We start from the raw sequence: 22,945 nt of genomic DNA, 5'->3' as shown, positions 1-22,945 counted from the left end.
GAAAGGAACTGCTGATGATCCGAAGCATCCAAGCTCATCTGTGAAGCATGCTGGAGGTTATGTCATGGCTGCTTCTGGAACAGGCTCATTAATATTTATTGATGATGGAACTGATGATGGTCGCAGCAGAATGAATTCAGAAGTGGACAGAAACATTTTGTCTGCCAGTTTACAGAGAAATGCATTGAAACTAATGGGAGGAAGTTTATCATGCAGCAGGACAATGAGCCAAAGCACACTGCCAACAAAACAAAGGACTTCATCAGGGGGGAAAAGTGGAAGGTTTTAGACTGGCCAAGTCAATCAGCTGAACTTAACCCAACAGAGCTGCATTTCACCTCCTTCAGAGGAGACTGAAGGGAGAAACACCCCCGAAACAAACAAGAAGTGAAAGAAGCTGCAGTAAAAGCCTGGAATAGCATCACAAATGAAGAATGCAACAGTTTGGTGATGTCGATGGGTCGCAGGCTTCAGGCAGTTAATGTCAACCCACTTTTTACCATGAACAATACCAGGACCCTGAAAGAGAAGCCGCTAAATGGAATTCAGCCATCATTCAGTTCATTCAGTTTATCTAAACCACTTTACTGCATTCTGAGGTAAAACAAACATGTTGCTAATACACCCTAATGGCAATGGTGTGAGTACAACTAACCAATATTTAGATTTTTAAAATATATTGAATATCAATATATCAGTTTACATATCATGCAACTGAACATGTAGTCCAGACCCCAAGGATGAACAACCTGTTTTGGGCCGTCAATACATACTGTATATCATATCAAATAGATAAACATGGCACCAAAAAAAGTAATTACAACAGTAATACTTGCTATGGATCTCTGGTATTTTGGTCATTACATCACTTGTGGTAGGCACATTATGGCCTATGCAGTGTCAGGGTTCTCATTTCTGTGTATGTCTGTCAGCACAGCAGAGGGTTTGTTGTTGACTAGATGCCGTAATCAGAACACCTCCCCTGTTGGGTGTAACTAGACCACCTGGGACAAGGGCCCAGAAACCAATTAGCCTGCTTTGGAATGGATTTGTTTTAGAGTTATGCAGCTACAGTTACAGTATTTCAATGTTTCATATTGTTTTCATATTGACACAACAAGCTCCACTCAAGTCTCTGTACTTGCGTGTTCTGAAGCTTTCAACAATCTCACACAGTCTTCATGAGAAGACTTTCTCAGTTGTCATGGAATGGTAGATATTCAAACTTTTCATTATCGCATTTCTCAAAAATACTTACGCAGCTTTCCCTGAGGCTGCTTTAAAGTTGGTCAAATATTAAATCCCTTTTAATGTAAATATTTTAAAATATTTTGTTCCAAGTCTTAAATTTGTCAAATTTAAACAAATAGAATCTTGAAAGTATCAGAACCAGCTGTAAAAACGCACACCCAGTGTAATTTGTGCATATTTGTGGAATCCAATGAAGGTTAAAGTCAAGGGCATTTGTGGAATATAAAGTCCTCCTTAGGCAATGTCATTTAAAGTCCCATTTTGTGTGGGTGCAACCTTTTTGTTAATTTGTTTGTTATTTTTAAGGCAAAGCTGAAATAACCTGGTGACATCACTGGAGTTTTTTTTCAGACAGTGTTTAGGACCAAATTCTCACAATGTGACCTCTGCTACTGCCCACACATACAAACCAACCAGTCAGAATATGACATGCAGAATACACTTTCAAGCAAGCATAATGGTCCGGCCAAAAAAATCTGCATTATGGGCTGCCTTCTTCTCCAAGGCCACGACTGGTGGAAATGACGTGACGTGAGCTGATGATTGGTCTCTGCCTATTTTTCTCTATTTATAGTTAGCAGCCATTTATCACACAATCTGACAGCCACAAATTTGATTTACAGCTTGACTAGCCAGGATTTTTTTAATCAGATTTTATATGTAATTATACGACTGATGTGCCATAAAGTTACTTTCGTGTAAAATCTGGGGAATGCCCCTGAAATCCTCTATATTCCCGGGAAAAAGCACTGTGGACATGACAGTGGTGTCCGGTGGTATTAATATAGGCAGTACAGTCAGTACAGTCGCACTAGGACCCGTGGTCTGACGGGGCCCTGGTCGCTCAGAATGATGAACAGTGTGCTCATTTTTCTTAATTGGTCCAGTCTGCTTAAAAAGTAGTTGGACCAAAGCAGTTCATATATCTTCAAATCTTCCAATGTATTACCTCATGTCTACCATTGTTACTATCACGTTTCCAATGTGTAAGTGGATTCACAACAGGGAAGTAAGTTATCTTATGTCAGGGGATGGGGGGTGTTGTCAGATTTATTGCTGTGCCATACATTAGTTATTGAGATATCATTTCTCTGTTGTGTGACTAAAGTCAGCATGGATTTTTAAGACTGAAATATGCTACTGTTTGCTGTCTGTGCTTCTCACTGCCACACAATCTTTATGGACCAATTAGGAATTCATGTAATTTTGGTAAGTGAATTTACTAAATCTAGTTTGAATCTTGAACCCAGCTAAAATCCTGCAGCCTCACACACTACTGAAAACCACAGAGAAACATCATCTTTAAGCAAAGAAAACAACATACGCATTAGAGCTCCAAACTGATCTATTTACAATATTGCAGCACTTTATCTACGTTTATATATGTTATATAATAAATATAAATATGTTTTATATTTATTTGTGTGTGTGTGTGGTTAACATCAAGCAGAGTTATTGGGAAATTTGGGGTTTGGAGGCTACTATTGGGCACTACATAAAACCACATAGTGTACCTGTAAAAAAGTAGTCCTACTTGTAATTGCTGTTATATTTTACTAAAACAAGCTGTTTTTCTCATTCATTTTCTGTTTTGTAAACAGATCCCTGTAATCCGGTCACATATCCAGGAAATCCATTACTCCCTAACCCCTGCACTAAACCCTCAGAGCAGCTGTCCAGGTTGCTGCGGGTTTACGCACACAAGCAGCCAGATTACAGTGACACGGCACAAACAAGCAGGCCTAAACCAACATCCTCATGCAAGCCACGGACTCCACATACACTGTGATGACCTGCAGACAGATTTAGTCTGAATTTTAATTTAATAGATTGGAGCTGCAAGAGGCAGCAGCAGATGTGATGTTTGGCAGCGTTCAAACCCAGAGAATTGTGCAATAAGGATATGAATAAACCACAGTGTGCGTGTGTGTGTGTGTATAGTCTGTGTGTGCGTGTGTTCATGTGATCAACTGAGAGCATGGTTGAAGGTTAGCAGTTATTTGAATAGCAGTGTTTTATAGCTGTACACTGCTGCATTATGTGAAGAGTTCAGCCTGGCAGAAGACTTAATCAACACGGCTTATGTGTTAAGTCTATAGCTATGTGTGTATGGATGTTTTTGTGTCTGAAGATAGAAAATTTAGTCTCATCTGAGCAAAGATGTATCCAATGTTATTCTAAATTAATGTGTTAAATCCCTTCAGCTGTTTCAGCTTTGTTGGGCAAAAATGTGTCTGTCACAAGAAATATACAACCAGCACAAACTAAAAACTTTTTGGACAAGTTGGTGGCTTTCCTCATCTGCTGCAGGAGTTGGTGACACATTGGGCAGATCACAACCTACAAATGAGAACAGAAAATAGTTCAGCTAGGGAAGGAAACTACTAACTGATATAGCAAATAAGGTGTTTTCAGTTTCTTGTATTTTTCTCTAGAAAATTTTTATTTTACATTAAATGCTTTCATGTGGAATATTTTGAAAATCTGCCATTGCTAAAACAAAATTTAAAACACGACTTTTAACGTCTGGAAAATGAGTTTAACTCTGAAGTCAGATTAACATACCTACAAACACTTCCACAATAGCAGTGAGTTATAAGTAAAGGAGGAATCTCCGGGGCCAGCAAAGGATCAGTAGGAGGTTTCTTCATAGATTTGTAATCAAGTCAGTCTTTATTATTAAACATGTAAAGAAATTGAAAATAATTACAGTAAAGCAGTAAAATAGTATAAAAGTGAGTTAAAATTAAATAGCATTTTAAATTACCTTCAACAGCATGCAGCAAAATAAGAGTGAGTTCCAAAATTAAACTTTGTAAAATCTTTGCTAAAGCTTTCTCTTACAAACTTACCATCACTCTTGTGAAAAGCTGTAGCCTAGTCTTAAACTTGATTCTGTGTCTCTTCTTCTCTGTCCTCTCTCTTTCTGGTGTAGCATAGGCTGTGCAGGGTTAATTGAGGATTGTGCTCCACCCCCCGCACCTCCTCCCCTCCCTCTGTTTTCTCAATGAGCCACATCAAGTTGTGTGTTTTAACTGTCATTAGCATCTTCAGCTAATCTTGTAGACCAGTTATGGAATAGAGTTATCTATAACCCCAGACTCCGGTTGTTAAAAACGGTCTGGTTTTATCACACAGAGTTCATTTTTGAAACAGGAACCTATTTTTATCAGCCGGAGACAAGAGTTTGGACTTTATATAATAATAATCACCAACCCCTCACCAGTTATCTCCCACATGCTGTCACATACAAAATAAGAGGATGGGCAGAGTTAGCCATGAGCCAATGATAAGAGACTAGGAGGGGTTACCATAGACCAATGATGGGAGTCTGTGAAAATAAAACAAGAACATTCACTGTCTTCAAGAAACTGCCAAGAGGGCACTTGAATCCTTGAGCAGCATCTACCCACCAAAGAGGGGACCTCCATGCGGTGAATTTTTTTCAGCTAATGAGTGTTTGTATCTCTTAAAGACTTTTTGTTTCTTTCAAAAATGGAAATTTTAACATCATTGTTAAACTGTAAAAATTATCTAGGTGACTAACTTAAAAACTTAAGTTCAATTGCTGCCTTAAAAATGTGAGTAAACTCAACTTTAAGAAAAGCTTTGTTTGAACTCATGATGTTACGTTATACAATTTGTTTAATTAATGATAATTTGTTGTTTGAACTTAATACTGAGTTAAATCAACTATCTATATTACATTGCCCATTCAAGGAAACTTGCTTTCACTTGTCTAACAAACATACAATTCCACACCCCTTCAACTCATATATTTAAGTTCATAAAGTGGATATAACTACAGTATTCTAGTTGTCCCAATGTTAGTTTGAGTTATTCTAACTCATAGTTTCAAGTTAAAGCAACTTAACCAAATTAATACTACTTTCCATTTCAAGTTAAGGGATTTAAATTCCAAATTTGTTTCAGTTTACATCTATAAAGGGCCTTGAAGACAGACCACAACAACAGCACTACTGTGCTATTATCTTCAATGACTTGTGACGGGGCAGGGTAGCTTGCTGGTCAAAGTTCAAAATAGCAGCAGATGTCACCTCCTTTCTGAAAGGGCCTTAAGGCCGTTGTCTGGAACCCTTTCCACCGGTGGCACTAGTCTTGTTTACCACAGATATTCTATTGATATTCTATATAGTCTATATTTTGGTTGGAATTAGAATATATGACTTATCTGCAGTGTATAATTAGCAGGGGTGAGCAAGAGCACCAAATTTTCTGTATCTGTGCTCAGAATTGGTGGGGCTTAATCTATAAGTGGGTGGTATTAACTGGAAGTTATTTAAGACTGAAATTTCTATCAGAACTTTCTATATTTATTAGAAAACCATTTACAGAAGAGCCTCAGAATTGAGCTTCAGAGAATGTAATTGATTTTTTTATATTCATATATTTATAGTTTATAACAAAACAGAAATTTTCCACATTTTACTCTGATGATACTCATAGAAAGTATCTGTACCGGATACTCATTTTAACCGAGTACTTGCTAAATCCTAATAATTAGTTAATTATGTATATGTTTTTCTCAAACTCAAAAGACGCAGCACCTAGGCAATCCTCATACTCTCGCCTTTTTTTTCAACTGATAACTTACATACGGAAGTTCAATCAACACAACAAAAGTGTCAAATAGTCAACACAATGAATTAATGCAAGTTTAACTTTCTAAAACTCATACAGTTGAGTTCAAAATCCAAAACTTGTCAGAGCTATTTGAGTTAAAAAGAAGAAGTAAGTTGACACGACTAAATGGGTCTATGATTCTTTTCAGTGTAGTAACATTTCTCTGTGATACAAAAATATTCAGGGCCACTTTATTGAGAATTTACAGTTTTACCTGTTATTCAGAAAAAACTTGGATGCATGCACAAATATCAAAGATTGCAGTATTAGCAGCAAAAGGTACTTTATCCAGGGTTCAATTATATAAAATGTCTTATTAACACTAGTGCAGTCATTTAAACTTTCTCTTAGGGGAATTCAGGTTTGTCTGTGGTGGTTGGTCATTTTTATGACCTTTGTGGAATGGTGAAGTAGGCCTTTTAAAGGGTCTTCATCTTTATCTTATTTTGTATTTGCTCTTACATTTACATTTACTCATTTGGCAGACACTTTTATCCAAAGCGACTTACATTTGAGGAACAACATACAAGCATCAACAGAGCATCAACTACAGATCTACAACTGACAATACATACTAGTAAGAGCAGCAATAAATACTAGTAAGAGCTCACAGTACATATCACACACACACAGCACATGCTCTTCATGATTAGAAATTAGGACTAAAATGCTCAGCAGCAAGATCCTATTTTTATTTTTTATTTTTTTTTGTAAGTAATCACTAAAACAGGTTTATCAACTTTTACTAAACCTTTGGAATAATTCTGTCCCCAAATATTGTGAAATGAAATTGACAAGTTATTACGACCACAAGATTTCTATCAATTTTGCAATGTACTTGTTTCTTCAGTCTAAATTTTATAGGATTGCATTTTATTTATTGACTGCATTACAGAAACGTCCATTGTTGGCTGGCATGTAATGACACGGAGTTCCCTCTTAGTTCCTTCTTAGCTAGCATGGAGCGACACTCCAGCATGGATGAATAAAATAATGGGATATTTCTATTAAGAGAATATTGTAATCTAAACTAAATATTTAATTTGTAGTTACACTTACAAAATAAGGACAATTCTTATGTAGCAAAAAAAAAAAAACTACAAGTGTTAACAGCGTCCAAATAACTCTAAATTTAGTCTTTCAATAACATATAGACTATGTCCCTCATTCTAAACTAAAGCCTTACTCATAACTAGTCGTGCTAACAGGCCTCCCCTTTCCCTTTAGTAAAAAAAGTTAGAATTATAAAAAATTATAGTTTACAACTTCATTAACTGGAAACTTCAAGAGCTAAAGTTTGATCCTTTTACTGAGAACCAGCTGCCTTTTGCTAATTAGTGTGCAACCTGCATTATCCCTGTGAATAAGACTATTACAGAGGTCATGAAATCCAGAACCCTTCCCTTGGGGATGAAGTATTCAAATGCTAGTTAGCTACTTTGTTGACATAACAGGACAGTAGTTTTCTGTTGATGATAATAAAACAGAAGGTTATAATAAATCTCCTATAGGTAAAAGAATAAAAATCAGCTTTTTTATTTTGGCTCAACAGTGATCTGTGCTAATAACATTTATTGCACGTTCCAAAGCTCAACAGGAACCAGCAGCTTCAACAACAAAAGTCTGTAACAATATCTATCAAACTGACAGCAGCTGTACTGTCCAACAAAATACTAATGAAGACACTAATTTTAAATTTAAAGTTTGGTGATGTTGACACTGACTAGCATTAAAATAGCTTTAAAAGCAGCTTGCTAGTTAAACATTTCTATTGGGGCATTCCTGTAGAGATGTGCCTTCCAGAGCGGTTTTAATATATTGGGGTGGAAAATAAAAACATGTATTAAGAATATATTTAACATAATAATTTAATAGAAATACGGTAGCTTTGCTTAGCCTACATGCAATGAATCAATGGCCTGACTCTCTCCATCCCTGCAGAATGTACAGGCTAGTATACCACCATATAGTTGATCATGTGTTGTACGCTAATTCCAACGTTTCTTTTCTTGATTCCCATGTGGAGAGACAAAACTTTTTAAATGACGTGTACATTTTGACTGGTTTTCCACAAATGTAGCAGTAGGTTATATTACTTACTAAAGAGGATGTCTTTAAAGACTGGATGTACTGATCGTCACCAGTTTCAGCACTATCCTTAACAGACGTGTCCTCAGTATTTCCATTAAGAGCTTTAGCCCAAACTCCTGATACTTGTACTTGCTTCATTTCCCTACAAGTATTTTCACTCTGTGTTGTGTTGACTACAGTCTTAGTGTTGGACATTTTAATATTAAGTTCTTCTGAGGGTTGCAAATATTTTGAACGTCCTGCTGTGCTTTCCCATGAACTATTCTGATTGACTGTAAGAATCAGGTGCACATTCCTCCTCTGATAAATTCTATTCACTTGGACTTGGTTCTTTAAAAAAAAGCTAAAAAAGGTCTTAGTGAGTACATAACTTTGAGAATAATTCCGCAATGACACTTACGAGCCTACCTAACTATTAACATGTTTAAGCTTAAATATAGATTTTTACTGTTGAAAGTAAATAACAAAACTCATTGTATCAAGCAAATCTATACTAATAATCATTTAGATGCTTAATTTGGTTGTTTGTTTTGAAGCATGTGCAATTCATCGGCTGTGTTGATTTTTCGCTTCACTTTAATTGAGGTGCAAATTGATGTTTGTGTGTCTCTTTGTTATTTATCAAGAAAATTAGTATTAAAATTTTGCATATAGGTGCAAACATAAGATTGTAAAATGGGAGACTGTATAGATTTTACATGGAAGCCAATTTGACTTTTTATATGGATGTATGCATTTAAAGTAATTCAGATAGTTTGTGAAAAAAATGGTTGCCGCAAACTTGTTGGATTGCAAACTGCAAGATAGTTGAATAGACTGCTGAAAGTGTTTGTCTAGATACCGTTTGGTCCACACTGTCTTTGGTGTGCATTTTGTTGCCATCCTTGTTGAGTTCAATGTTCATGTGCACTTTCAATTCAATTCAATTTTATTTATATAGCGCCAAATCACAACAACAGTTATCTCACAGTGCTTTTCATAAAAGAGCAGGTCTAGACCGTACTCTATGATGCTATTTACAGAAGCCCAACAGTTCCCACCAAGAGCAGCACTAGGAGACAGAGGCAAGGAAAAACTTCCTTTTAAGAGGCAGAAACCTCGAGCAGAACCATGGCTCAGGGTGGGCGGCCATCTGCCTCGACCGGTTGGGGGTGAAGGAGAGAGAGAGAGAGAGAGAGGACAGGAGAGGAACAGAGAGAAAAGGAGAGGGATGGAAGGAGAGAGAGAGGGGAGGGAGGCAGCCTACACAACATCCACACAGAGGTACAGACAGTAAAGGTGATGTTGCTATAGACTAAATGAAAAATGGTACAGATATTTATAGTAGTGTTAATGGTAACAATCGTAATGTTAATGATTATAATAACAATAATAACTATAGGACTAGTAACAATAGGACTAGTAACAATAGTCATTGTAGCAGAGGGTGTCGAGCAGGAACACGGGGGCAGCAGGTGACTCGCAACCACAGATCCAGACTCCACAGCTCCAGAGCCAGAAAACCTGCAGGAAGTGATAGGAGGAGAGAGGAGAGGGACGAGAAAGCACAAGACTACCAGAAAGGGGAGAAGTTGTGTTAGTAACATGCAATAATGGGATGAGGTGCATACAGAGGGAGAGAAAGTAGAGGAGAGAGGAGCTCAGTGCATCATGGGAAATCCCCCAGCAGTCTAGGCCTATAGCAGCATAACTAAGGGATGGTTCAGGACTCACCTGAGCCAGCCCTAACTATAAGCTTTATCAAAGAGGAAAGTCTTAAGCCTATTCTTAAATGTGGAGATGGTGTCTGCCTCCTGAACCCAAACTGGAACCTGGTTCCACAGGAGAGGAGCTTGATAGCTGAACGCTCTGGCTCCTAGTCTACTTTTGGAGACTCTAGGAACTACAAGTAACCCTGCATTCTGGGAGCACAGTGCTCTGGTGGGGTAGTAAGGTACTATGAGCTCTTTAAGATATGATGGTGCCTGACCATTAAGAGCTTAAGAATGATTTTAAATTCTATTCTGGATTTTACAGGAAGCCACTGCAGAGAAGCTAAGACAGGAGAAATATGATCTCTTTCCTGGTTCCTGTCAGAACACGTGCTGCAGCATTCTGGATCAGCTGAAGAGTCTTAATGGACTTTTTCAAGCAGCCTAATAAGGAATTGCAGTAATCCAGCCTAGAAGTAACAAATGCATGGACTAGTTTTTTATCATCTTTAGACAGGATGTTCCTGATTTTTGCAATATTACGTAGGTGAAAAAAGGCGGTCCTTGAAATTTGCTTAATGTGAGATTTAAACGACATGTCCTGATCAAAGATAACTCCAAGATTCCTCACAGTGGTGCTGGAGGCCAGGGCGATGCCATCAAGGGAAACTTTATCTTTAGATAATGTGTCACGGAGGTGCTTAGGCCCCAGAACAATAACTTCAATTTTATCTGAGTTTAACATTAGAAAATTACAGGTCATCCAGGTTTTAACATCCTGAAGGCACATTTGAAGTTTAGCTAACTGATGAGTTTCATCTGGTTTGATCGATAGATATAACTGAGTATCATCTGCATAACAATGAAAGCTTATGGAATATTTCCTGATAATATTGCCTAAAGGAAGCATATATAAAGTGAACAGGATTGGTCCGAGGACAGATCCTTGTGGAAAGTCACACAACTGTTTCGCAACTGCATTCTCCAGAACCTTAGAGAGAAATGGAAGGTTAGATATAGGTCTATAGTTGGCTAAAACATCCGGATCAAGTTTGGGATTTTTCAGAAGAGGTTTAATTACAGCTGTGGTAAGTACTGTGGTACATAGCCTGTTGATAAAGATAGATTGATCATATCTAGTATAGAAGTGCTGACTAAGGGTAGAACATCTTTAAGCAGCCTAGTCGGGATGGGGTCTAAGAGGCAGGTTGAGGGTTTAGATGAAGTTGAAGTTAGTTGGTAAAAATTGAGGGAAGCAAAACAGTCTAAACATATATCTGGTTCTACAGCTGTTTCTAAGGTTCCTGGGTTTAGAGATAAGTTGGTGCCAGTTGAGGGCAGGTCTTGGTGAATTTTGTCTCTAATAGCTAGAATTTTATCATTAAAGAAGCTCATGAAGTCGTAACCACTGAGAGCTATGGGAATACTTGGCTCAATAGAGCTGTGACTCTGTCAGCCTGGCTACAGTGCTGAAAAGAAACCTGGGGTTGTTCCTATTTTCCTTTATTAATGACGAGTAGTACGCTGCTCTAGCATTACGGAGGGCCTTCCTATAAGTTTTAAGACTATCTTGCCAAATTAAACGAGAATTTTCCACTTTGGTGGAACGCCAATTCCTCTCAAGTTTCCACGATATTTGCTTTAATTTGCGAGTTTCAGTATTATACCATGGAGCTAACCGTCTTTGTTTTATTATTTTCTTTTTTAGAGGGGCTACAGAGTCGAGTGTCATTCGCAGCGAGCCTGCAGCACTATCAACAAGATGATCGATTGGGAGGGACTGAAATTAGCATAGGAATCCTCCGTTACTTTGTGACTTGATAATGAATTTAGAGCTGATGGAATCGCATCCTTAAATTTAGCTACAGCACTATCAGACAGACATCTTGTATAGAAATTTTTGCCCAATGGCGTGTAGTTCAGCAATACAAACTCAAAAGTTATCAAACAGTGGTCGGACAAAGAGGGATTCTGTGGGAACACCACTAAATGTTCAATTTCAATACCATACACCAAAACAAGGTCGAGGGTGTGGTTAAAACAGTGAGTCGGTTCATGAACACTCTGAGAGAAGCCAATGGAATCTAACAGAGAGATAAACGCAGTACTAAAGCTGTCATTCTCAACGTCCACATGAATATTAAAATCCCCTACAATAATAACTTTGTCCGTTTTAAGGACTAAAGTTGACAAAAACTCTGCAAATTCAGATAAGAATTCAGAATACGGGCCAGGTGCTCGGTACACTATAAGGAAGAGAATTGGTTGCAGTGATTTCCAACTTGGGTGCGAAAGACTAAGAACAAGGCTTTCAAATGAGTTATAATTTAGTTTAGGTTTAGAGCTGATTAGTAGGCTAGAGTCGAAGATAGCTGCAACTCCACCTCCTCGGCCTGTGCCTCAAGGAATGTGAGTATTAATATGACTGGGAGGGGTGGATTCATTTGGGCTAACATATTCTCCATCACCCAGCCAGGTTTCAGTAAGACCAAATAAATCAATATCATAATGTGATATTAGTTCATTTACTAGTACACCTTTAGAAGAGAGCGATCTGATGTTTAAGAGTCCACATTTAACTCTCCTATTCGTTTGCACTATTGCTCTTGTGGTTTTAATTTTTATGAGGTTTTTATGCACAGCTCCTCTTCTGTTTACCTTTGATTTAAATAATTTCAATGGTTGGGGGACAGAGAAGTGTGTTAGACTGCGACTCTGCGTAGGGTTTTGGGTGGGTAACTGCTGAATTAGAAGGGCAGAGAAGTGTGTTAAACTGCGACTCTGCCTCCTGGTCTCAACTCTGGGTTGTCATGGATTTGGTCCACTAATAAACTTGGCCAGATTTCTAGAAATGAGAGGTGCTCCTTCCCAAGTGGGATGGATGCCGTCTCTCCGGATCAGACCAGGTCTTCCCCAGAAAGTCTGCCAATGATCAACAAAGCCCACATCGTTTGCTGGACACCACCTCGACAACCAGCGGCGGAATGACGACATGCGGCTATACATGTCATCACTGGTCAGATTTGGCAGGGGTCCAGAGAAAACTACGGTGTCCGACATTGTTTTTGCATATGTACACACCGACTCAACTTTAATCTTAGTGACCTCCGATTGGCGTAACCGGGAGTCATTACCGCCGAAACTTACGCCGCTACTTGAGTAGCTCTAACTTCTTCACCAAATTAGAAGAGTAATTTGCTAATGAAAATGTAATTTCATAATCAATACTGTTGTCAGCACAACAGTCAACTTGAGGAGTGCTCCTCAGCAGTACCAGACTTGGAAAATGTGCCAGATGAAGTGAACCCTTTTCCCCTCTTATGTGGCTTAGTGTGAGATGTAAAGGTGAGTATTTTTATAAATAAATGTTGCATTCATGAATGCTTAACTTTAAACATAATAAGTAACAGTCTTTTTTCTTCTGTAAGAATGCTATTTCAGTGAAGGTGGTAGTTAAGTGTTTTAATTTAACTTTTTTAAATCTTTGGTTCACCAATATACAGTCTATTGGAACTTGATACGTGCAAAGCAGCAAATATTATATTTACAGAGTGTAAAAATGTCCTTGTGGTGTTAAGTAATTGTGATTCTTCATATACATCACTTTACAAATTTCTACAATAATCCTCAAGGGTGGGTTCACACATAAAGGTCCAGTCCCTGAATCAAACTACTAAAAGGAAACTACCAATGAATATGTCATTTAAAATACTACTCATTTATTATTATTGTAAATGTATTATTGTTATTATTTATAATATTTCATATTTATAAATTTTATTACAAGTAGGTTTTCACTTTTGCTACACTATTTGTAATGATAAATTTGTTGCCATAAACACCTACTAGTTAATTCATTCAAGTTCATGTTTTATTACTTAATAAAGTCTTTAAATCAATGAAAAACCTCCTCCAATTATTAGTCAAAAACACACAACGGAAGGATGTACGCACCCCTCTTATCACTTACATACACATATTTACGGTTGGGGCGGGACCGGATACACCCCTCTTATCAGATACATACACATATCCGGTATGGGGGCGGGACCGGAAGTTGCTGTCAAAATTAGTTTTATGGAATGTCATCTATATTTCTCTCTCACAATCTAACAAGTTATCAAAGGAACATTTTCTTTTGGTCATAAAGCAGCAAAATTGATGTTGTGATATAATGTAGAAAAATGTGTGTCGTCACTGTATAGTGAATTATTTTTTAGAATTGCCAAAAGTGTTTGCAAAAGGTGCAAGCAGTGGAAACGCTAACACCAGCACGAGGCTTAAAGAACATTCATATAATTTCCGACACAATATCCTACATTGGATATGTACATCTCATGCACCAACAACAAAAATCAAATAAATGAAAGAATACACACAACCAACCGAACCATTTACGTATGTAATTACATAATGTGGAAGAAACCTTCCATTCACTTGTTTATCACTGGAGTGGTTTTTTTTCTATTTTCATGCACATCACTGTGTGCAAACCTTTGAGCTACTCATCCAGGAAGACAGCCTCTGAGAAGCTTTCTTGATCTTACATGTGAATTCAATTTACCAGACAAACCCCCATCGCAGACTGAGATATTGTCAAAGGTGTTGAGATAAGCCCAATGGGCTGCTGACAGATTGAATCAGATTGGATTGTTAAATAACCTGTCTGAGATTTCCTGAGTTCTGTTCGTCTTTGGTTCTCACTCTCAGACTCTCTCTCAGGCTCCTTATTAGCCAGCCCACAAACTACTGTTTTAGTCCAACCTTGTTGTAATGATATAAAACCTTGTTCTGAATGTCGATCTTCAGAAGAGACGTCACGACTGCTGTGAACTCTCTCTCTGCTGTGTAGTAAATTGCATAAATATTCTTTGTGGATATTTAGTGTAATAGAATATAACGCCAGTCACCTGCTGATATCCAACAACAAGGCAACAACATGGAGAGAAGCAAAATAAACCTGTTATATCCCCAAAATACAAAACGATATGAAAAGTGTCTAGGTCATAACTAGACAAATGATAGCTTTGTTTATAGAGTCAGTGGGTTAAGCATGATCTTGTGTTTCAGAGGCCCAGGGTTATCAGTATAGCAGTTACCACTAAAACACAATTAAAAGTTTAATTGTAAAGTATCAAAGGTGGCTCTTGCATGCTTACATCATCTTGTCTTCCAGAAGGGCCTTGTGTCAAAATCTTCTCCTGGTACTTTAATATTTCAGTTTACTTAGTGCATAGTCTTAAACCAACTTGTGTTTAATCAAAGTATGGCAAAATACAAACTCTGTTTGTTTTTACATGACATGTTATTTATACAAGATGTGATTTTGTGCCACATTACATTTTTTTATTATCAAAAAAGGCTGGAAATGTCGTTTTTTTATACAGTTTAAAATACGTAAACTATAAACGCACACCTCCACGAAATGAGAGAGAGGGTGGGAGATAAAGGAGGATGTGAGGAAAGAGAGAGAGAAATGCATGAGTAGTGACAGAGCGAGGGAGAGAGAGACAGTTCGTTAACAGAGAAGAGTCTCGGGCTCCAGGACGGACCAGGCAGTCTCTGGAACAGTTTACCTAGACTACGGACTATGAACCGGGTTGCTATCGACGGAGAGGCGGGGGTCAGGCTGGGAGTCTCTAACTCTCTCCTCTCTGCTTCATGCCCCCTTCCCCTCCTGTGAAGACAGCGGAGGAACTTCACCGGCAGCTCAGGAGCAGCGCGGCCGGCCGGGACTCTCAGGCTGTCGGAGTGTGTTTGAGGGAATGCGGGAGAAAGATGTGGGGCGACCGCTGGTGACCTGAAATTCCTTCCCTTCCTGGCTGCTTCGGTCAGGACCTTGCATATTCAGCATAATGCCTCAGTTTTCCACCACCGGAAAACCAAGTAAATTCAGTCAGAAGCCGCAGCGGGAGCGGGAGCTGGGAGCGGACGCAGCGGGCAGGATGCGGACTTTGTGCCGCGTCTGAGCGCAGCGGTCTGCGGAAGGACGAGCTGGATGTGCAGCAGCAAGACTTTCTGCGTTCCCGAAGGTAAGAAAACTATAAATTAATGCAGTATGTACTGGTAAAAATGTATTTTTAACCTAGAATTTCATTTTATTCCCATGTTCAAATGTTATGGGAATGTCTTGTTCAGGGTGAACTTATTCCTGTCAAAACAATTGTCAGAATAAGCAGTTACAGCCAGAATAAATTGGAAAATTGTACCAATTTTAGTACAGTTTACTTCATTGTAATAAACGTACAGGACTACATTTCTTTCATCAGTAGGCTACAATCAACAACAATAATAAATAAACAACAATGTAAAAGCAAAAATACAGGGAATGTCCTCATGAATTACAGTATAGTAGTTACTTGAAATGGACTGCACTCTCTCAAGGCTCAAACCAAATGAACTACCCGCCAGTTTATTTCCAAACTAGGACAGTGCTGCTAAACAACAAAGGCAGTCTTCTTTCATAGAGGCTACCTTTTGCAAGAGCACATGAATAAACCTTACAAGATTGATGCCAAAGTCCCTGCTGACAAAAAACCAGGTGAGGTCGGGTCACCATAATTGGACTCAGTTTGATGCCTTGTTTGGCCCCCCAAGGAACATTACATAACTATTGAACTGCCTTGGCCACAAATCAATGCAATCTGTCAATTGGCTGCTGCTGCCTGGTGCCATTTCATTAATCATCACTACCACCCAGTTAACAACAACTAATAATACATGATCATCCCTTCATTTACAGGGACTCATAATGCAGCGGTATAGGCAGGTTTATTGATATTTGTCTTGAGTTTACCTCAATAATGAGGCTTTGGTTTGTGATGCTGTTGAGGAAATCTCTCCACTTTGTTTAAATTGTATGACCTTGTGCGCATAATAGCACCTTTCCTCATTGCGAGGCCCACATCGATCTTAGTTTGCAAGGAATTTGTCTCATCTTATCTCTGCTGACAGGCTGCGTTCATCACCGTCCAGCACTCCTCCTCTCCTCCAGCACAGCTAAACTTCAGGAGGCAAGGGAAAAGAGGGAGGCAAAGTCTAATTTAGCAATAAATGTGAATAATAATGAGGACTAAATAAGTAAAAAAAATAGTAACAGTTACCACATTAGGCTTTGTATCAAGTATTGTGATAATAATATCTGACACACCATCTGACACCCCGTTTTGGTAATTCCCCCTAAGAATGAGTCTTTCCTTTAACATATTCATAGCGCTCACCAGTCGTCTCCTTAGCTCACCTTACACCTCATTTCTCACAAAATGCTTTTGGCTGCTGTGTTTTAAATGGTCTTTTTGTCAGTTTGTTCACGTTCATGGCTATCAACTGTTGAAAGAAAAAAATGTGAATCCTCTTAGTGTATGTTTTCATTTTAGATTAGAACTCACTTTAGGAAATCTGCACGTACACTTGTTAAACTTGTTTTTCCCATAATTCTATCACATCCTTGCTCTTGGTATTTTTTCAGATATCATTTTGCTCTAGCTGCGTGTCTGAGGAACATGTAACAAATGTATAAGTCATTTGTATGCACACTGCTCTGCTCCCCCAATTGTCTCACTTTGCATTTGTGGGGTAGAAAGGGAAAATAAATCATTTGGTTGGCTTTAGTGGAAAGCTTACATTTTGAGGACTGATTTTCCCATTATTCTTATTTTGCAACAGGTTTCTGGATCCAAATGTCAAGTTTGAGAGAAGCTTTATTGTTGCAGAACCAGCGGTGTGTGATCTGAAAAGTAAAGGAAGCAAGGAAGAGGACGTCCAATGATAACCCTCCTGTGTGTTGTACATGGCTCTGTCAGCGCTGAGTACCATGAAGAGAGCTGTTTCTGGTGGTAAAAGAGAAGAGAGGGTGAAAATGTGATGTAGCTTTACTAATGTCTGCCAGCTCAATTATGGACAGTGGCTGGTGAAGGAATCATATTGCCTAATGAGACCATTGCTCTTGTGTTGGGAAGCTTAGGACAACTAATTACCAAGGGATTACTCAAGAACTTCTTCAGCACCAGGCTGGACATGGTGGTGTTATTAAGCCAACCGCCAAAATCTAATGACTGGTCTGTTGGATTTTTTTTAATACTAATTTCTTATCATTTTTTCTCTGATTTGGTGTTTGTATTTTTTCTGATCCATTTGAAATGGAGATACAGTGGCGTTTATGGAATAAGGACTGGGCCTCCTTTATAAGGCCGTGGATACCTATACTGTTAGGCCTTCACCTCCAGTTCTCCCGGGCCTCCAACTGTCCCGAGGAGTGCCGCTGTGATCGCACCTTTGTTTACTGCAATGAGCGGAGCCTGACCTCAGTGCCTCTGGGAATTGGTGAGGGTTATAAGACCCTGTACCTCCACAACAACCAAATCAATAACGCTGGGTTTCCCTTGGAGCTCCACAATGTGGCTTCCGTGGAAACTGTCTATCTCTATGGCAACCAGCTTGATGAGTTCCCCATCAACCTGCCCAAAAATGTAAGAGTTCTCCATCTGCAAGAGAACAACATTCAGACCATCTCCAGATTGGCGCTGGCGCAGCTTCTTTGGCTGGAGGAGCTGCATTTGGATGATAACTCCATTTCTACTGTAGGGGTGGAGGAAGGAGCGTTCCGCGAAGCAGTGAGCCTGAAGATGCTCTTCCTCACCAAAAACCACCTTAGCAGTGTGCCTATTGGTCTTCCAGATGATCTGAAAGAGTTGCGATTGGACGAGAACCGGATTGCAGTTATCGCAGAGGAAGCATTTAGGAATGTCACCCGCCTGCACCGTCTCCTGTTGGATGGGAACCTGTTGACAGATGAAGGGATTGCACCAGGGACCTTTCAGGACCTGGTCACCCTGAGGGAGCTGTCCCTGGCCCGCAACTCACTCACATACCCTCCACCGTTCCTCCCAGGGGAGGTGCTCGTCAAATTAAACTTTCAGGAAAATCAGATAAACCAGATCCCTGTCAGGGCGTTCGCAGGGTTGCACAAGCTGGAGAGGCTGGATATTTCCAACAACCAGCTGCAGTCATTGACACAGGGGGTCTTTGATGGCCTCGTCAGTCTCAGACAGCTCACTGTTCGTAACAACCTTTGGCTGTGCGACTGCAGCATTAAATGGGTGGTGTCATGGCTTAAATCTCTGCCAGCCTCGCTCAATGTGCGCGGCTTCATGTGCCATAAACCTGAGAAGTTCCGGGGCATGGTGATCAGGGAGCTGAGTGCTGAGCTGGTCCAGTGCCCGCAGACCACAGTGACGGCACCCCTGCCCACCTCACCAGCTGACACCACTCTGATCCCATCCCTGTTATCTTTCACAGACTCTCCACTGATCTCTCAGTATGTGTCCTCCTCCTCCTCCAGGCAACCCTTCCCCACATCACCCACCCTCTACCCTATCTATTCAACCAGAGAGGGGGGGTGAGGACTAAGCAACCTCTGGACCCCCGGAGGGAGACTTTGCAGGTCACGTTTGCCATACTGAATGGTTCGGCTATCCATGTCAGCTGGGTGGCTGCATTTCCAGTCACTGCCTACAAGGTGACCTGGGCCAGGATGGGCCCCAGTCTGACAGGGGACACCGTCAGGGAGAGGATAGTGGGTGGGGATCACCGGTGGATCCGACTGGCTAATCTTGAGCCAAAATCCACATATCGGATCTGTGTAATTCCCTTGGATGCATTCAATAATTATCGGCCCAAAGACGATACTGTGTGCACAGAGGCCATGACCACACCAGCGACTTTCAGCACTGACAACAACAAAAGACCATCAGGGCCTGAGCAGGCCACACAACAGGAACCCAGCTCACCTTTCTTGTTGGCTGGGCTGATCGGTGGGGCTGTAATCGTGGTGCTGGTGGTACTCCTCAGCATCTTCTGCTGGCACATACACAAGAAGAGGCGTTCCAAGTCCTCCATCAAGTGGAAATACAACCGGGGTCGACGAAAAGATGACTATTGCGAGGCAGGCACCAAGAAAGATAATTCCATCCTGGAAATGACTGAGACTAGCTTCCAGATAGTCTCACTCAACAATGAGCAGCTCCTCAAGGGAGATTTCCACATTCAGCCTATTTACACCCCTAATGGGGGCATTGGCTTCCAAGACTGCCCCCTTGGGAACAACAGCACAGTCTACTGCAAGAACAATGCTCAGGATGCAGATGTTTGTTGCACATGATAATTTTAGAGAGCATCAGGAGACTTTTTACTGACAACTACCCACACTTTACTGGGCACTATACAGTGTTAATATTATTTGAAACCCCAGTGTCTTCAAGAAATGTAATTTATACAACTAAGTGGACAATATATTTTATATAACAACATCAGATTTATAAGTTATTGGTTATTGGATTTGTGAATTTGAGTTATGTGCACAAAAACATTGATTGATTGATTAATAGTGAAGGATTTTGAAGTCATTGTATGCTGTAACCATAACAGACACAGAATCTACACTGTAGCAGCAGTGCATCACAAGAGTACCGAAACCAGCTGGTAGAATTCTGTATGACAAAAGGGGAAAAGAGACAGGCACACATCTGCCACACTCACCACTAGAGGGCATAGTTTTCTGGAAATCATATAGTCCACCACACTTTTCCTCTGACTTGTTTTAATCAAGTCATCACAGTAATATGGCACATTTGTTTAATTGCCACTACACTTAGTAGAGATGCAAATCATTAGATTCCAGCTCTAGGAAAAGGACATATTTTTATGCAAATTTTATGAATTTCTCTCGGCTTCAAAAGAAAATTTAAAGGTCACACTCATTAAACATTCACAGAAAGTGGCAGGCCGCTGTGCTTTCACCTGCTTTTCAAGATAAATACATTATCGCAGTTAAGGGGTCATGTTAATAATGCTAGCTGTGTTTGATAGTGGGTGTCACAGAGTGAGCTGCAAAAAAGCACATCCGCCCATGTTTAACCCATTAAGAACCAACCCTTTCCCTTTGTTCAGCAAAAATAATGTTATGGTAAAACAGTATATATTTGTGCCTTGAAGAATTCCGCTTACAATGTCTTTTGAATCCTTGTTTTTGCACAACAGGTGTACTGTATATACATTCATTGGAATTGTTGTTGAGGAAACCTCTTGCTCTTGATTATTTATTTACATCATTACACAATTAATTAAAAACATATCTCAAATAATGAATTTATTCCTCATGATCTGTTCCGGAATGATCACTGACTCAGACTGTTGTATACTTATCTAGGAGAGCTCAGTGATAGGTCTGTTTGGAGAGGGAAGCATCCCATTGCTCAAAAGTCACAAAGACATTACTGTGGGCATGCACATGAGAACAAAGCAGTCAAACAATAGTCTAAATCTGTGGCATATTAGATTATTTTGTCCCTGGATAAAGAATTAAAGGAGCATTTATGACATGTAAAGTGTCATTATAGTAAGTGTGACTTCAATTCGGTCATTGCTTAGAACCATTACGTTTGTGTCAGATAAGCTATACAATCTTCAATCAATCCACTACAAAGACTTAATGACCTTTAACCTCTAGCTTCCATAATCTGAAACTCTGAGAACCACGCAACTTTCAGGTTCTGCCCCCCTGCAAAGCAGAATATAAATATACATATATTTCCATAAACTTAATCAAAAAGGCCACACCGCCAGGCCACACCGGGACAAACTTTGCACTGTACTCACCTTTTTGGGAGGCGAGTACAGTGCAGTTATGGGACAACAATGGATAAAATATAGATTTTCTTTTACATTTACTACTTGATGTTTAGACATCAGTATTGTTAAATTAACAGAAGAGCCAAACCTGTAGTACGAAGTCAAAATAGTGGAGCAAATGGAGATTAACTCAAGACCAGCTCCCGGTATGCTGACCACCTCTCCAGAGACATCTGCGTCCTTCAGTACAATTCACTGCCCTGAAGTATGCACCAGCAGCTGCTGGCTCCACTCTCTTTGCTCCATACAGTGACAAAAAAATGACGTGATGGGAAAATAATTATAGTGAAGCGACTCTTTGATAATTATTGAGTTTCAGCTCCTACACTCTTTTTGAAATATCTGCTAGATTTGTATAAAGTTTGGTTCAGTTTGCATTGTCCTGCATTGCAATTGAAGGTTATGAACTGTACAGTAACTTGTAACTAATGGCAACAGATCCATATTTCTTGTCGCTGAAGCAGACATTGGATCTTTCTGTGTTGGTGTTAATAGATACACACTGAGGCAGGAACAAAAGACAGGAGAGACTGCTGCAAAAATATTCTAGCTTCCCTTTAAAACCATGTTCTTAGCTAGTCAGGGGCCAAATCTTGAAGGATATAACAACTTGGGTCTTTTTTTATCTTGTTAATTGCTGATATCTTAAAAGAAGTCCAAGAAAACCGAGAAAACCCCAGGTTGTCAAACTGTCTGTAATCCATCACATTTTACAGACAAGCTTTGACTGACTAAGTGGTTTAGATAATCTGGATAAACTGTTCGTTTACAACCTGTCTGATTGTCTGACTGCTTGTGTTTGTTGACCTGAGGGATTTTTAGTTTTAACAGTGTCACATTTTCTGAAATCTCAGCAACACTTTGGTGAGTACAATGTCACAACATAAGTGACATGGTATTAGAATTGAAATAAATACTCCCAAAATGACCTGGAATTATCATAAAACTGCTATGGAATTATCTTAAAACTGCCAATGTAAAGGATAGGTTCTTTTTTTTAAGTCTGTCTTAATACAACACCCACATGTGGTAAATGTATATGTTGTGATAGTTATTTGTCATTGTAATCATTCTTCCTGCCCATACTGGCCGTAAAGCCATAAATCCCTTTTAAACTGTAAAATCTACGGCTCTGTTTTGTGCAAAATTGCATCCCAGTATTCAGCTGTGGCTAATGTGAGGCCTCAGCAGTCTGTGAGTAGGTATCTTTGTCTAGGCAGAACAAACAGCGTATTTCAATACTTTTATAAGTGGGCTTCTGTAAGATTGTGACGTACACCAAGCATGCATTATGTGGTTGCAATAACCAGCATCAGTCGACATGAACAAAGGTGGGATAAATTCATTTTTTAATTATTTAATTATTATCACTGATTTATTTATTAAACTGACCTAATGATCTCATATTTCAGTCATCTGCTTAAAACACCATCTGCTCATTGACAATATATTAATAACACATTTTTCAGTTTTGACATTTTATAGATCAATGATTAATAAACTAATTACTTACATAATTGATAATGAGAAGTGGAAATTGCAGCCCCAGTAATCCTTGCAGGCAATTGAGCCCTTTAAAG

General features: G+C 39.4%; 1 protein-coding gene and 1 long non-coding RNA gene across 2 annotated transcripts; one reads left to right on the top strand and one right to left on the bottom strand.

The window, feature by feature from the left end:
* Positions 1-361: 361 nt before the first annotated feature.
* LOC119909787 lies at positions 362-4,147 on the bottom strand. Its single transcript, XR_005445541.1, has 3 exons — positions 4,104-4,147; positions 3,817-3,922; positions 362-3,591 (listed from the first exon to the last, which is right to left on the bottom strand). It is a non-coding gene; the product is annotated as an uncharacterized LOC119909787 (long non-coding RNA).
* Positions 4,148-15,138: 10,991 nt separating this feature from the next.
* On the top strand, positions 15,139-20,810 carry si:dkey-87k14.1 (leucine-rich repeat transmembrane protein FLRT2). Its single transcript, XM_038728012.1, is given in 3 exon segments — positions 15,139-15,709; positions 17,343-19,033; positions 19,036-20,810. Coding segments are annotated over 2 exon segments (2,019 nt in total). The 5' UTR covers positions 15,139-15,709; positions 17,343-17,815; the 3' UTR covers positions 19,837-20,810.
* Positions 20,811-22,945: the final 2,135 nt, after the last annotated feature.

Source organism: Micropterus salmoides, unplaced genomic scaffold (genome assembly GCF_014851395.1).
Source record: "Micropterus salmoides isolate LMB-PRFRI ecotype aquatic unplaced genomic scaffold, ASM1485139v1 Ms_hic_scaffold_19, whole genome shotgun sequence".
In the NCBI taxonomy this organism is placed as follows: domain Eukaryota; kingdom Metazoa; phylum Chordata; class Actinopteri; order Centrarchiformes; family Centrarchidae; genus Micropterus; species Micropterus salmoides.
Note: the sequence above shows the minus strand (reverse complement) of the source record. Positions and strands in the feature narration are given on the sequence as shown.